General features: G+C 38.6%; 2 protein-coding genes across 4 annotated transcripts in view; one reads left to right on the top strand and one right to left on the bottom strand.

Moving 5' to 3' along the window:
* Window positions 1-3,413, bottom strand: part of MAP3K5 (mitogen-activated protein kinase kinase kinase 5) — a 118,344-nt gene extending 114,931 nt beyond the window's left edge. For 2 of the 3 annotated variants that reach the window (XM_039323147.1, XM_039323155.1), the window contains exon 1: window positions 3,275-3,413. The gene's annotated coding sequence lies outside the window, so the exon portion shown is untranslated. The remainder of the gene's footprint in view (window positions 1-3,274) is intronic. The other variant, XM_039323166.1, reaches the window with a different exon arrangement.
* PEX7 (peroxisomal biogenesis factor 7) overlaps window positions 3,352-16,447 on the top strand; it is a 51,417-nt gene continuing 38,321 nt past the window's right edge. Inside the window, exons 1-5 of the mRNA XM_039323277.1 lie at window positions 3,352-3,779; window positions 6,421-6,478; window positions 9,631-9,781; window positions 14,735-14,812; window positions 15,700-15,808. Of these exons, the coding sequence (XP_039179211.1) occupies window positions 3,377-3,779; window positions 6,421-6,478; window positions 9,631-9,781; window positions 14,735-14,812; window positions 15,700-15,808 (799 nt within the window). The 5' untranslated portion in view covers window positions 3,352-3,376. The remainder of the gene's footprint in view (window positions 3,780-6,420; window positions 6,479-9,630; window positions 9,782-14,734; window positions 14,813-15,699; window positions 15,809-16,447) is intronic.

Here is a 16,447-nt window from a genome sequence, read left to right as displayed (position 1 = left end):
TCTATGCAGTTGTTAAGTTAGTAACATGGTTGTTAAGTGAATCTGGCTTCCCCATTGACTTTGCTTGTTAGAAGGTCGCAAAAAGGGATCACACGACCCCAGGACACTGCAACTGTCATAAATACAAGTCAGTTTCCAAGCATCTAAATTTTGATCACATGACCATGGGGATGCCGCAACAGTCGTACGTGGGAAAAACAGTTATGTCACTTTTTTCAGTGCGGTTGTAACATTGAACGATCACTAAACAAACTGTTGTTAAGTCAAGGACTTCCTGTATCTGAACAGGAGTACAATTTATTTCTGTCACAAGGGGTGTCTCATCCTGCTTAGATATAATGGCTCTTGAAATTTAAAGCACTGGCTGACCAGAGAGATGGGTATCTGTCAACCAAGATAAGTCAGGTCAAGAAACAAACACAATATATAACAGAACTTCACTCTATTGATATCGGATATAATAACATCTTAATTGGGTTTTCCCTTCCTTCCGTCTTATATGAAAAGCTATCAATGCAGGGCAATTTTTGGTTTCTTTCTCAAGCTCTTTTGTTTTCTCAGGCTAAGCACACATTTTGCTAACAGCTGCTGCTTATTTTCTCCAAAGTGATTTCTATGCTCTCTTGCATCACCCTATGTGCTACCTGACCTCAAAAAGGCCCACTTTAGAATACATCTCTTTTAGAAAGTGCATTTTTTGTAATAAATGAACGTTTCATTCTAAAAGTTTCTTTTCACGTTTTTCTTTGCACAATGTAATCCCTGCCTTTTCCTGCAATAAAACAAACATTGGCTCTTGTGCCTCCTGAGATAAGGTCCCTTGATATATCTTTACATGATGTAATTGGGAACCTGAAAATAAAGATGAACAGCTCAGAAATCATAAAGATGATTGCAAAAATAAACATATATTACATTTTTTTAAAAAAATAAAAACTGAAGCTTAGAATAACAAGTTTGCTTGATGGAAACGTGAATTTCTTTGATCCTGGTGTCCAAGGATTATATATTTGTATTAGTAAAGGTCTAATTTGACAACATAACCTAAGAAAACATGTTAAACTATGGTTTAACCACAGCAGGTTATAGTGGCCTGGTTCATACTAAAATATTTATTTTACAAAAAATTAAGATTTTTTGAGATTTCATAAGATTGCTCAATCTTGTAAAATTCTGACAGCTAAATAAAACATTACATAGTGGCCTGAGCACTAAAATATTTATTTTACAAAAAATTAAGATTTGTTTAGATTTCATAAGATTGCTCAATCTTGCAAAATTCTGACAGCTCTCCAAGATGTTCCCATTTGGATTTTTCACAAATTAAAAAAGTGGAAATTTGAGGAAACCATCAAAACAACAAAAGGAAACCAGGTCACATTATTAAAGGAATCCCCAAATAACAATTACAGGGCCTTGGGGAACTCCACTAGAGTCCAAGTTCTTCCACAATTTAATTGTAGAGAAAATGGACAAATTACTAAAACCTGCTTGATTGATGGGGGAGGTGTTGCCTTGTCCAAAATTTACTTAACTGTGTTTTGGGTGCTGCAGCAGTCACAACTCTGAAGTCCAGAGAAATGAATAGTAATTCTGCTCTGTGGAGATCTCTGTGGTGGCTAGCTGCCCTGCTCTACAAGTGTAGCTGATCATCAGCACCTTGAATTATAGGTAAGTCTCTTCATGAGCTTCTCTATCTGCTGTCAAGATTTACATACAATTCAAGGTGTTGATAATATAAGGCAGGGATCCCCAATCCCCAGTCCATGGATGGGTACTGATCTGCAGCATGCCAGAAATAGGTCCGTGCAAACAAGTGAAGCCCCATCTGTGGGATGCAGGCAGCACATGAAATGCCCCCTTTGGTCTGCTGAAAAACCTCTCTCCATGGAACCAGTCCTTGGTGCCCAAAAGGTTGGGGGGGGGGCACTAACAGGGCTTTTTTTCTCATAGAACGCCCAGAATGGAGCTCCGGCACCTTTTTTGGATGGAACCTTGTAGGGTAGGCAAGGCGGGTTGTATGACATGTGTGAGTTCTGGCACCTTTTTTTTTTTTTAAAGGAAAAAAGCACTGGGCACTTATATAAGATTTTAGCTTATTTGAGGGATCATCTGTCTTGCATTATGTCTGCCCATCCTGTTTGTTCTAACAAAGTCAGATTGCTCTGGGTCCCATCAATTAAACAATATAATGTAGCGGGAACCAGGAAGCAAGCTGCCTGTCATTGCACCTATTCTTTGGAACAGTATTTCCATCAAGATCTTAATGGAATCTTCCTTTTTTTCTCTAAACCATTTTCCCCATGCTTATATTTTCAGTGGGCATCTTTTAGCTGGGGGATAATGTTCAAATATGATATGTTATTCCACCAGATGATTGCATTTATATAATCCTGTGTTCATTTTGCATATAGCCTTGTTTCCTTTTCACTTTATAAAGCTAGCCACAGCCATTATGGAATTGGGTAGGCAATAATTTCACAGATAATAAGACTCATAGGGTTTCCAGCAGGCACTGGTGAGCTTTCCTGAAATCTGGCAGAAATTTCCACTACACAATCATTTCCAAAGGTTAATTCCTGAAATCTGAGAGATATTTTAGGCAGAGAAAAATTTGATTTTTACAGAATCACAGAATGAAAGAGTTGGAAGGGATCTCAGAGCTTTTCTGAGCAAAATCACCAGCAAATTTCTACAATAGTGTTATAAGAGAACATAATTTCATTACAGGAATTGTAATTTTAGGTTAATATCGGTAAGATTTTAATATATGTTAATATTAATTTTTTAAACAGATCCAAAGAAAGGAGGAGTGTTGGTTTAAAGATTAAAGGTGCATTATTTTTTTTAAAATACTGTGTATACTGTCAAACCGAAGATTTACAGAAAGGAGAGAGCAATGACGTCCTTAAAAGATTTTATTGCAATATGCCTTGACATTAATTTATTATTCTGCGTTTTAAAAAGTGAAAACAAATATTCATTTGTGGCTTTACCTATTTATTATTGTACCCTTATAACCACACTATAATCCATCTTAATGAAAAGCAATATAAAGTATTGCAAAGTCAAAGAAACACAGTATCATTACACAACACGCTTAATCACGTCAGTTAAAGACGTAGTAGTGTCGTGTGCGCAACCTATAACTCATCTTGGATAGTTTTAATCATGTTGTTTGTTTTTGTTTCGCGTGGTGCACAAAAGTAGCCCCTGGGATTAGTTTGTAGCTTTTAATGCATTATGCGAATCGAGAAAATGGTTTGTCACTGACCAGCTTGAGCGCGTTGTAAAAGCACAATGTCGTTTCTTTTTCACAAGTTGCCTTAGAAGAGGCACGAATGCCGCAAATCAGCGTTACAACAGAAATCCTCGAATGACGAGAACCTTCTCGCGCGCCTTCTCGCACACGAAGCGATTCCAAAGAAAGGCGAGCTGGGACCGGAAGTCCGACTCGCAAGAAGGCATTCGGGAAGAAAGGCTTGTAGCCCAAAACAACCATGGCGGTGACGGCGACCGTTTCCCTCATCCCCGCCCACACGAGAGGGGCGGCGAAACAAGGAAGGGAGCGGGTGGTTTTGAAGCCGCCCGCGAGCAGCTGCCAGACGAGCTCAGCGCCGGCGGTGAAGCCATGAGCCGCAGCAGCGGCGAGGCGCTAGGGAAGCTCCTGAGGGCGCAGGCCTTCCGCTTGCCCGGCCGCCACGGTTACGCAGTCGAGTTTTCGCCGTACCTGCCGGGGCGTTTGGCCTGCGCTACCTCGCAGTACTACGGGATTGCAGGTGAAACGGCAGCAGGTGGCGCGTGCGCAGTGACAGCAGCAGCAGCAGCAATCCCCTTACCTAAGCGCTTCTGCTACCTAGATTCTTTGGTCGCGTCCAAAGGGCGGGTGGAGAGGATGATAGGCGGTGTGGAGCAGACTTGTCCTGTAAAAGACAGAGCTACTATAGGCTCCAATCTGCGTGCGTGTTTGAGGCGCTTCGCTTGGATAGAAGCCACTGTCACTTTCCTGGCCATTAGGTTTCATGGGATTTACTTCCTAGATTGCAATACTAGGTTTTTGCAGCTTAGATTGCATTTAACTCAGCTGATAAAAGTTTACCTGGAACAGGAATGCTACATGCTATTGGTGAGCTAAAATTACAGTAACTGGGAGTCCTCAGGTGTGATGATGCACACTTTTTAGGACGGCATTTTTAATAGATTAGCTCAGAGATCACGAAAAATCGGGGGAAGGGCTTGTGAAAAAGCCGTGATAAGTGCTGTACACAATCCTCACGTGGGAAGAGACTGCTGAGACTTTGGTGGGTGTGTGCTTTTAGGTTACACCCAGTTGGAATGAAGAAGCTCCAAGAAAAAAAAAGTTCCCTTCTTTTAAAGCAGAAATAAAGCAGTTTTTGATACATGTTCAGTGGGAAAACGTCAGCAAAAGTCCATATGCATCCTAAACAAATGCATGGTTCATTATAGTATTGTGGCTGATAATTTTTTTATGTCTGATGTGATTGAGGAAATTGATTAGCAACATAAATTTGGCGGCTCAATTGTTGTCAAAAGTTGAGGACTACCTGAATGTCTCTTTGCAAATCTAGTATCGAAAATGTTATTTGCCTTATAGTCTAATTATGTTTGGTACTACAGCTAGGCCTCTACTAAACCACAATTCAACCCAACATTTCTGTTCCTAAGCGAGACAGTTGTTAAGTGAGTTTTGCCCCATTTTATGATCTTTCTTGCCACAATTGTTAAGTGAATCACTGCAGTAGTAACCTGGTTATTAAGTGAATCTGGCTTTCCCATTGACTTTTCTTGTTACAAGGTTGCAAAAGGCAATCCCATGATCTTCAGACACTGCAACCATCATAATATGAGTCGTTTTCCAAGTGTCTAAATTTTGATCACGTGAACATGGAGGTGGTGCAGCAGTCGCAAGTGTGAAAAATGATAAGTCACTTTTTTCAGTTCTGTTGTAACTCCGAATGGTCACTAAATGAATGGTTGTAAATTGAGAATCCGTATTGCACCTGGAAATGAACTTCCAAAGATAACAAAAATGCCTCAGGAAAGAAGCATTCCCACATGCTGTCATATTTGAATGGTGTGCTTGAGGTTGCAATCCAAAAGACGCACAGTACAAGGATGAAAAGAAAGAAAATCATTTTTATTGAATTAAAATTAAATTAAATGGAGTTAATATGGCAGTTCCCTGTCATACATTTAATCATTTTCTCCCAGTGATGGTGACAACATTTGAATAAGTTCTGGAATTACAGGTGAAACATTTGGGTTTGCATGCAACTATGGAGTCTTAGGTTTCATTTCCATTTTACATAGGGAATAAGTATACAATTATTCAGTATAGTTACACAGTTTATGATAGTCATTAAATCTATGCCACTCCTTTAGCCCAGGATCTTGCAGACCAGATACTGCAAGAATTCCAGATATGCTACTTTATTGTTGTGGGTTATAAAGCAGAATCTTGAAAGTCTATCAGTTTCCCTCTACCTTTTTTTACACGAAATAAAATCAAAGCGGACTTATTTTGAGTTTCTTTCTTTCTCATTCTTTCCATTTTTGCAGGATTCATTTGCTGTTTCTTTTACCTTAACTGTTCAGCATTCCTTCCATAAGGTCATCTCTACATTATTTAAAACTATATCTGAAGTTAATTGTGACAATTATGTTTTTGTACCTAAAGTCAAAAAATTATCTTTTTCAAATGTTTATTTGAAAATGCTTCTTCCTTCCTTTCCCCCTCACAAACTTTCAAAATGGTTTTTGAAATGTCTAATTTTGAAGGCTGTAAAAGATAATACTGATTCTGCTTAACAATCCATGCTATAGAGATGTATTTTTATATGTAGTCTCTAGAGACTTATTAACTATAAAATTCATCCAAGCGTAGCATTAAGTATCAATGTATCCTGTACAACTTTTGGAAAAAGAAGATGGTAGAGCAGAAGTCCCCAACTTTTTGGATGCCAAGGACCGGCTCCGTGGAGAGAAGTTTTTCCACGGACCGGAGGGTGCGTTGTTTTGTGTGCTGCCTGCATCTCGCGGATGGGGCTTTGCTTGTTTGTGCGGCCCGGTTCCTGGCTTGCCGCGGCCCGGTACTGGTCCATGGACCAGGGGTTGGGGACCCCTGTGATAGAGCACATAATTTGCATATAATAGGACCCAGCTTCAGTTAAAAGAATTAAAAACTGAGTGATGAAAGCCTCTCATACCCTAGAAAAGCACTGCCAGAGTAGCAATTCTATGTTAAGTAGATATAATTTGACAAGGCTATAAGGTAGGCTTCAGTGTTTTCTGAAAGGGATTCCCAAAGTTCAGCAGTTCTCAAGAATCTTACTCTAATTTAGTCCATATTATACTATATAGACCATTGTTTTCAGTGTTTTTTATTGTCTTCAATTTTAGGTTGTGGAACTCTAGTAGTGTTGGAACAAAATGAAGCTGGACTTCATCTTTTCAGGAGGTATTTTGTTTTTTCATAATAAAAGTAATTATTGCATAATCTTGTGTTTTGGGAATTAGATATTCTGATGTAGTTTTATAAAACTGTAATGTATCAAATGCACTTATACTGCTAAATTCCTGTGTGTTGATTTAATACAGTGGTTCTCAACCTGTGGGTCGGGACCCCATTTGGGGTCGAACGACCATTTCACGGGGGTCGCCAAACAAGGCTGTCCGCTATTTTTTCCCCCTTTTCTTTGGCCACGCCCCTGGCACCCGGTGATGTATAAGTGGTTCGGGGTAACCACAACATGGGGAACTGTATTATGGGGTCGCGGCATTAGAAAGGTTGAGAACCACTGATTTAATAGAATAGTATTGAATAAAAAAGGGGCTGAAAGAATTATTGACAATAGAACAATTCAGAAGCCTCAAGAAGCCTTTAGGAAGTAAAAGGACAACTAGAAATTTTTTTAGATGCAACACATAGTTATGTCTACTAAATTTTATTCAGTTTAATAGCTTACCGCTATTGTTCTGGGGAGTTTATTGAGTGGGTTGAGTCGTCAACCAGGATCCACAAACACTATCTGGCAGTCAAACCCCATAAACCCAAATCCTTAATCTCTACTCACATCAACACCAAAGAGCACCAGTTCGATTAGAACAACACAAAAATCATTGGCCACGCTACCACCCACCACGCTCATAAGTTCATTGAAGCTTGACATTCCACAAGCAATTCCATCAACAGACACATTGACCTACAACCAGCCTATGAACCCCTCAACCACACAGTCAACCAGAGACAGCACCGAGTGTCAACCAACACATGCAACCCCCCTCCACTCCACCTGCAGGTCACTTCCCAATAACCTTGACCTGATGTAACCTCCCCATCACAAGACCCATCACAAGCCTCTCACTGATGACTCACACCTGACCCATCATAAGACCCATCACAAGACCATCATTTGACACACCCACAACACTAATTCTGCTGAAGATGTTACCTAGCCTGGTAACAAAACGTTTGGAAGCCAACCTACAAGCTCAAAGAACGAACCTTTATTCTCATCCTACACACGAACTACAGATATTTGCCACTATTGCAGACTTGTAAAACATGTAATGAAGAGATGTTCTCTTCATTAAAACTGCGAAGGGGTTTTTCCATCAAGTAATCTGTAAGTAAAACAGCTAACAACTGGTAGGACATTTCTAACTACAGATCCATAACTTGTTTGCCAACAACATACAAGGTACTTACGGGCATAATTACAAACCAAATCTTTTTTTGAAGTTTTATTAAGGTTCATTATAGCATAAAATACAATGAAAATAAAGATTAAGAAAAGGAAGGGGAATACATGACTATAAAAAAGGTACTGTATTCACCAACTCTTTTTTCAACATAATAAAATTCTAGTATGACCTCAGCTTTTTACGTTACCTATAATTATTACAAGCCAATTCTTTAAATCTTCCGACTAAATTTTAATTTAGCAATATCCCAATAGAAATAAGACCAAATAAAATCTCTTTGTTTAAAATAACTTATGTTGCCATTTTAACAAAATATTTTTTTTCTTTTTCTCCCTTTTCTGGGAAGTAATAACTATATTAATCTTTCTAAACTATCATCAATTATATTAACAAAACTCACCTTGTTCTTTCAAATTCTTTAATTCTTTAATCATAAAGGGAAAACTTTTATATTATTTTTAAAACTCTAAACATTTTTCTAAAAATTTTGTCTTTATAACTAAAATCAATTCTAATGCATCTTTTTAAACTCTCTTAACATACAGTGTACATTTTCAAATTTCCTTTCAGTAATATTTTTGCAAAATTTAGGAATTACTCAAACATTATATATAAAAGAAAAAAAGAATAACCCATTTTCAGATCCATTTTATAAGCACAAAATAATGCATTGAATATTCTTTTAATTACCTGCTGCATCAAACCAACAGAAAATCCATCCTAACTTCAATTAGCTTATTAAATTTCCTTCCAGCTTGTTCTCATAAAGTATAACTTGAATAGATATAAAAAGGCATTTGATTCTGTTTCACATAGCTGGATTGAGAAATATCTCAAAATTTTTGGAGTCAGTACAACATTTAACAATATATGAATAATTCAATGAAGTTTTGGTGATCAAAGTTGATCGCTAATGGAGAAGAATTAGAAGTTTAAATCAAATCAAATTTTCCAAGGTGATTCATTATCACCTTTCCTCTATCAATGGCCCCACTGACAATAAGCTTGAAAAAAATAAACTGTGGATATGAACTTCATGAAAGTTAGATCTATTTGTTTCTAGTAAACTAATTTTTAAAATGCTGAATGTTAAAAGCGTGACGTCAACCCCCTCTCTCAATACATTCTTTGTTTAAACCAGGGGTATCAAACTCAATTTCATTGAGGGCCGCATCAGCATTGCGGTTGCCTTTGGAAGGCCGGGTGAGTGTGGCCATGGTGGGTGCGGCCTGCTGTGTGGGCATGGATGGAGTGGGTGTGGCCTACTGGGTGGGTATGGCCAGCTCTACATCATTTGCCCCACTGCCTGCGGAAACCCCTCCCCCGGAACCCATCAAGCCAGATATGTGAAATAGGCGAGGACCATTTACTGGCCACTTCCAGGCGATGGTACATTTCTTCATTCCTTACAAAAGGTGACACCTCCCCAGCATGCACCCAGGGGGCGGGGCCGACACGGCAGGGGCTGGTTCCTCGCTGTTTCCAGATGGCCTTGTGGAGCTAAGACTGAATGCGTTTCAGCATAGATGGTCACCACAAAATTGTACATTGGCTCCCGGGGCTGGCCTGGGCCAAGGCAGAGGGGGCCGTTCCCTTACTGTTTCAAGAATGGCTTGGTGGGCCACATGAAACCACTTTGCGGGCTGCATCCGGCCCCTGGGCCTTGTGTTTGACATGTCTGGTTTAAACAAGAAGCTCATAGTGGAATCTCTAAGGGTTTCTGTCTTTTCACAATTTCTCTATAAGATGAGTTAAACTGAGTTATGTTATGACTTGCTGAAAATTTCATTCCAGGTTTTTATGTAAGATGTAACTTTTTGGTTTGAGATTGTATCTTTAAATAGAACACAGTTATATTACATGCTATATTATTGTCATAAATTAATATATTCACTTTTGGTTTAGTTTTGACTGGAATGATGGTCTATTTGATGTGACGTGGAGTGAAAAGAATGAACATGTGTTGGTCACCTCTAGTGGAGATGGATCTTTACAAATCTGGGATACAGAAAAACCTGCAGGTCCTTTGCAGGTCTATAAAGAACATACTCAAGAGGTATAATTAAATATAGTCACTTTTCTCTAGAAAAAGATAGACCAATGGTGGTGAACCTATGGCACACGTGCTGGAGGTGGCACTCAGAGCCCTCTCTCTGGGCACATGTGCCATCAGCCTAGCCTCGCCTTCCCCCGCGGCCCCTTCCTCACCAGCAGCCCCTTGGAGGAGAGTCACCCTGTGTGCGGCCCACGCAAAGCAGCGCTGCCAAGAACATGGCAGCCAGGCAGTGGAGACAAGACTCTGCCCTCGCGCCCTGTCACACACAGATGCTGCTGCAGGGCGTGGGCGAAGGGCGTGGCCACCATGGTGCTGCTGGCGGGCTGTGGAGGCAGTGGGTGGCCCTGCGGGCGGGCAGGGCGAGGCGGAGGCAGGCAGGGAGGTGGGGTGGGTGTGGGTTTTAGGCACTCGGTCTCTAAAAGTTTTGCCATCACTGAGATAGACTCTTCAAAAAGGAACCCTTTATTGCTTAATCATAAAAATAGTAATTGAAGTTTAAAAATACCAGAATTTTCTTTCACTTTTATGAATTGTGATTGGATAATCCCTCTGATTTATCCTGCTATTGCTTTTGTAAGTTTCTTCTCTTTATCTTTTCTTTATAAAAATGTTATTAAAATGTTTTTTAAAAAAGAAATAAACTTTGGAGAAAATGACATTTTGAAAATATATAATAACTAACAAGCAGAATTTCCATTGGAAATTGCAATGTTCTGTCCAGCGATATATTATCCTTACAATTCTTGCATCCCTGTTTGAATAACAATTTTGCATCGAGATCAATGAAAATTATTTTTGAGTATTATGTAACATAATGATTCTGTTAGATCTCTTGGGGAAAAATGGAAATATTTTTTGCTATTATTTTTTTAAAGTGTTACAGTAACTATAGAAACACTACAAAGGTTGTGTTATCTAAAATTACGCTATTTTTTTCTTTTTCCAGGAAGATTGTGGTATTTTTATATTGTATGAACTTCTGCCATATAAAACAAGTTCTTTATTGGCTTTCCTACACATAACTTTCTCTACTCTGCAGAATACATAGGTTTATCACTTTGTAGAACTGTACTGATTGCCCCAAGATTAATAAGAGAAGCTAACGTAAAAATGTATTCATTGTCTTTGTGGCAAAGTTAGAATCTTAAAATAGCCAAAATTTGGAGCAATCCAAATATACCTTCTCTAGGGCAAGGCTTTTCAACCAATGGTACGGGTACTACCTGTGGTACATTGGCACCTGGCAGGTGGTACGCGACCATCCCAGAAAAGTGGTAGCGGGGGAGGGGAATGAGCTGAACCGGTGGCAGCACTGCACAAGCCTGAGTGAGAGATGGCTGGAGCTGCAGGGCTGTTAGGGCTCAGCGGAAGCACCAGGATCAACGCTTGTTCGGGGCTGTCAGGGCTCAGTAGAAGCACCAGGATCAGCACCAGGCTCCAGCTGGAGCTCAGCACTGATCCAGGCGCTTCTGCTGAGCCCAGAAGAAGCGCCGATCAGCTGGAATGTTGCAGCATCTCTAGGGTCTTGTGATCTACATTCAGATGCTTGGCAACTGATTCATATTTATGACGGTCACAGTGTCCCAGGGTCATGTGAAGTGACCAAAACCTGCTGCAACCACCCAGCAAACGGGATGAATAAAAACCAAACACCCCCCCCCACCCCATCCCCGCTGCTAATCCTCAGCAGAAATGCTCACAACAATGAAAACCTCGGACAGGAGGAAGAGCGCCATTGTAACTTTGAACAGTCACTAAGCAAACTGTTGTAAGTTGAGGACTACCTGTACTTCATCACTTTTTTCCTTTTTTTTGGTCATCAAGTTTTTGACACCTTGCTAGGCAACTGGTGGTACTCGGATATTACCATATCCTAAAAGTGGTACAATGGGTGAAAAGGTTGAAAAGCCCTTCTCTAGGGGGTTTGCAAAATGTTTTGAGATCAATTATTCGAATAAATGTTTTGAGATCAATTGTTCTAACGTCATAATTTTCGTAATTTTAAGGGTAGACGACTATTGGTAAGATTGGAATAGTTCATGAGTCTTCAGACTCGGCTCTTTTGTGACTCATGGACTTCAACTCCCAGAATTCCTCAGCCAGCATGGGAGTTGAAGTCCATGAGTCATAAAAGGGCCGAATTTGAAGACCCTTGGAATAGTTGTTTCTGCCATACACTGGAATATCTTTTGTCACTTCTTCATGGTATCCGTAGCAGAACATCCAGAGTCAGCCATAGTTTCATTCCATACAACATTAACCTTGTGAACGCTCAAGCTTCCTCCTTCTGTTATATATTCAAGATGGACAGTAATTAATATTTATTTGTTATGTATATGTAGGGGGATGGATCTGTACATAAGTTGTATATAGTATGTTTAGGTGTGTGTCATGTATGTGTTTCACTTTCAGAGCGGGCAACTAAATTTCATTTTTGATGTGTGCCGTTGTGCCCACAGTAAAAAAAATGACAATAAAGGTTATCTTATCTTATCTTACCTTACCTTACCTTACCTTATCACTCTGTGATAGAATAGGACATTTCAAAATCCAATTGAATTAGCCTCAAGCATTTCATACATTTCTTGCCTTTTGTTTTCTTATTTTACAGGTTACACATTTTATTATTTAAAAAATTCGAAGGCCTGTCTGTGGGATTTTCTCCACGTGCAGCTTTTTGTTTCTACCAGCACCCATTGTCCACTAATGAGTGAAACTGGCTTAACACCCTCAATTGATAAACTAGGTTTTTTTTCCTTTTATTGGGATATCATTTGAATCCTCATTATAGCCTCAAGGCCTTTAAAATTTGTTAGACATTGTCATTCATTGCCTTTGAAGATAGTCAGTGACATGAAACAAAAGCAATAGAAGCAGGAAACAGATCGGGTGTGATAATCAAAGACATGGAGAGAGAGTTAGCAGAGACTGATTTTAACCATTGTCCTGTGCTAGTGATTGCCTCAGCTGATTCAGAGAGCAGTTTGGGGCAGCCTAATTTACCTTCTTCTAAGGAGTTATTGTCAGATGAGGCCACTGCGTTCTCCTCCATCAGGGAAAGTGCGTAGTAGTAGGAAAGTGTGCGAGGAATGAAGAAGCATGAGCCAAGTGCAGCTCTTCATATGGCATGTACAGTTGTACACTCTTTTTTAGGAGAAAGTATGTGTTGAAGAAATCAGCCTGAAAGGGTAAGGAAGGTAGCAGCGGTTGGGAGAAGAAGCTTTTGGGCAGAATGATGAGTTTTTGAGTGAAGGGTTGGTTTTTGCCTAAGTTGACTAGAAGTTTCCCATTCTAGTGTTAAAGACACACACACATACACTTTTGAGTCAGTGCGATTCTTGACAATTGCCTGGTGAAGTTCCTTCAGGTTTCTTGTAAGGCTTTTTGCAAATGGGCTGAAAGAGAACAACTGGCTCAAAGTCATCCACCTAGCTTTAGTGCCAGATATAGTTGCAAAAGAAATTATTTGAAGAATTAATGTATTTTTACAGACGTGACTGGCTGCTTCATAAGCTGCTTCCAATTATTGTGGCGTGCCTGTACATGGGCAAAACACTTTATTTTGCAAGGAAAAAGGCAGGGAAGAAACTTCTCTGGGCTTTTTGGCTCACCTAATCAAAAGCAGCAGTTAGTTGATGCAAATAAAACTTAAAATAAGCAATATATTAAGCATTATTTTAAGTTGTTGGTATTTGGAGCGATTCCTGTCTTATGGTGACCATGTTAAACAGAAGTCATATATTCTGCAGGAGTATTTTGTTGCAACCCGTCAGGGTTAGCTCTTCTCAAGAGGAGGTTCACAAGCAGTGAGTGCCATCAGGCTTTTGCTATATTAATTTTTTGAGAAATATGTTTAGTTGCTGAAAATTAAATATTCTGACTCTTCTACAACATTAGAAGTTTTGTTTTGTAGTAATAGTTCATTAATTGATTAGTCTTATGACGGTATCTAAGAAAATAAAATAAAGGTAAAAAAACAGAATCTAGTCGCAGGGTAAAAGAATATTGTTTTGTTTTGGGCAGCCTTGTTAATTGATAAAATAGTCTGGCCATCCTTTGAAAATAGTCTGGCATATAGTGTTTCAGTATCAGTCTTTAAACAATATATTTAAAGAACTGTTAATACTGATACACCATACTAGGACTAATTGGATCATGTCAGGAAGCTGCATTTATCTTTTAGCAAATTTAAAAATAGCCCTTGGGCTTGCGTAATTTTTCCATGCTACACCAATTGTAGATGAGTATCTGAACTGGGATATTTGCAGTGGTAACCTAGTTTTTACAACGGGCTGTGGTTTTCTCCTGGAGATTATCTTCTGTGCACAGTGGATGCAGTACTAGAAAAATAGAAAAGAAATGTGCGAATCTAAGAATAGCTGGGCAGAAAATAAGAGTGAGCAGTGTTTGGATGAATGCTTTTAAAAACTATAATTGAGGAAGCAGCAAGCAATAAAGTAGATCCATTCTTCTGAGCAAAAAGAATTCTTGAAATCTTATCAAAAACCATAATTGAGTGGGTCTTAATTTTCTATCTTAGGAAGAAAAGGTAAATATTATAGTTATTACATTACAATAAATAAAAGGATGTACCAACCAGCCATACACATTGCATACACAGAGACACAACCACACACATATCTATGTATGTATATACAAGTATATTTTAGTATAAATGGACATGTGTGCATAAACATTCTCATGTGTCACAAACTAACAAATTGTAGGGTACCTTCATAAATTGTTGATTATTGATATGCATATGTATTAAAAGAGAAACATTTTATTTTGACTTGTAGATTTTCATTTTTCAGTCTTGAACCTTGATATATAGTTATATTTCTCTTACGCAGTATATCCATTATATTCTTTCAGTAGCAGGACAGGAAATATGCTCTAATTATGGCTTATCCAATATATGCTAGCAAGCTAAAGTATATCTAATATTTACAGGTCTATAGTGTTGACTGGAGTCAGACCAGAGGAGATCAGTTAATAGTATCTGGATCATGGGATCAAACAGCAAAATTGGTATGTGTGTACTGCAGGTTACTTAAATTGCATATTGGCTTAAAACATTCTAAATTAATATTCTCAGTGTGTTTTCTGTTCTTTTCTTGAACTGATAACGACTTGCTTTCTTTGGTTTAAATTAATATTGGTTAAAAAAAATGAGAATGAAAGTGAGATATCTAGTTGTTTTTGTAATTACACTATTTAATGAATTAACTGATCAAGTGGGAAGAGACACGAGATATATTTCTTTACATAAGAAAACTGCAAATTGATCAAGACTTGCATATGTGATTGTTCTTTAAATTATTAATCCAGGGCGGTTGATGGTTGACTTATAACTAGTTGCTTAGTGACCATTCAGAGTTGAATGGTCACTAAGCTACTTGCAACCCAGATTTGAAGTTCTGATGGTCATCCCCTCATCACTTGTCTACATTTCTGAGTGTTTCCAAGTCTGTTCATTTCTATTTCTTTCAGAGAGAAAGAAAGAGAGATGCTTCCCAGTTTTTAAAAGGAAAAGCAAACTCAAACCAAAAATTTAAAATCATCTATTGAAAGTGTTAAAACTATAGTTTTTGCAACTCAGTCTGGGAAAGTGATAGTTGGACTAGTCTTATATATTATGATATTAAGAACATGCAAGCTTCTAAATCTAGCCAAAGAAGGAGCTAATTTTCAGAAAGGCATAAATTAAAGCTGTTTTATAGGTACACATTTTGGCAAATTTTAGGCGTGCATTTTTACACTGGGAAATAACTCTGTGGGAAAGCAGTTCATTTGTTTCATGACAATAATTGTTTGTACTTTGCTTGTTTTAAAAGATAAGGTCGCTCTCCAAAGTAGGAGCTATATCCTGAAAGTAGGTGTACCAATTATCCTTTATTTGTTTACATTTTGTCTAGTGGGATCCTGAAGTGGGACGGCCATTGTGCACATTCAAAGGCCACGAGGGTGTCATTTATAGCACCATATGGTCTCCACATGTCCCCGGCTGCTTTGCCTCTACCTCAGGTAAAAGCTGCAATTTCTATTTATTTGTAGTAGGAGCACTTTAATTACATTCGATTGTTCTAAAATTCTGTCCAGCAGATGGTGGTATAAATTTAAATAACTAGTGGAAGGAATGAAGAATGTGTAACTATAATTAAAGAGCAGGCTCAGTTGTTATCTCTTAACTACACATATCTGGCCCCTCTATGTGGATCAGCAACTACTTTAATCAAGTGAATCAGTAGCAGTTTTTCATGCTGTCATTTCATTTTGTTTCATTTTTTTACTGCCTTGCCAACTTTTTCCCCTTCCTGACTTGATATGGCACTACAAGAAGTTAATAAATTTCTGAATGGATGTCTTTTATCCAATACCTTCTTGTCTTTATGGACAGTGTTCAAATCATTTTATTTCCTGAAAAACATATAGCTCAACTGTCCTTTTGAGAACATATTATCTTACATTAGGATTATGCCTTTGGATTTGAAGGCACAAAGGTTATTTGGAACCTGTAGGTTTGTATGTAGAGCATTGGGTTGCAGCTCCTGGAAGTAGTGCCTTTGGAAAAGCTGCACATGAATTGGTCATACTGTGATTCGAACCATTTACCTAACTGTTTAGTTATAAATAAATATTGTTTATGGTAATGTAGTAGTAATA

This window comes from Crotalus tigris, unplaced genomic scaffold, assembly GCF_016545835.1.
Source record: "Crotalus tigris isolate CLP2741 ecotype Arizona unplaced genomic scaffold, ASM1654583v1 scf7180000017611.44802233496:7321179, whole genome shotgun sequence".
NCBI classification, from domain to species: domain Eukaryota; kingdom Metazoa; phylum Chordata; class Lepidosauria; order Squamata; family Viperidae; genus Crotalus; species Crotalus tigris.
Note: the sequence above shows the minus strand (reverse complement) of the source record. Positions and strands in the feature narration are given on the sequence as shown.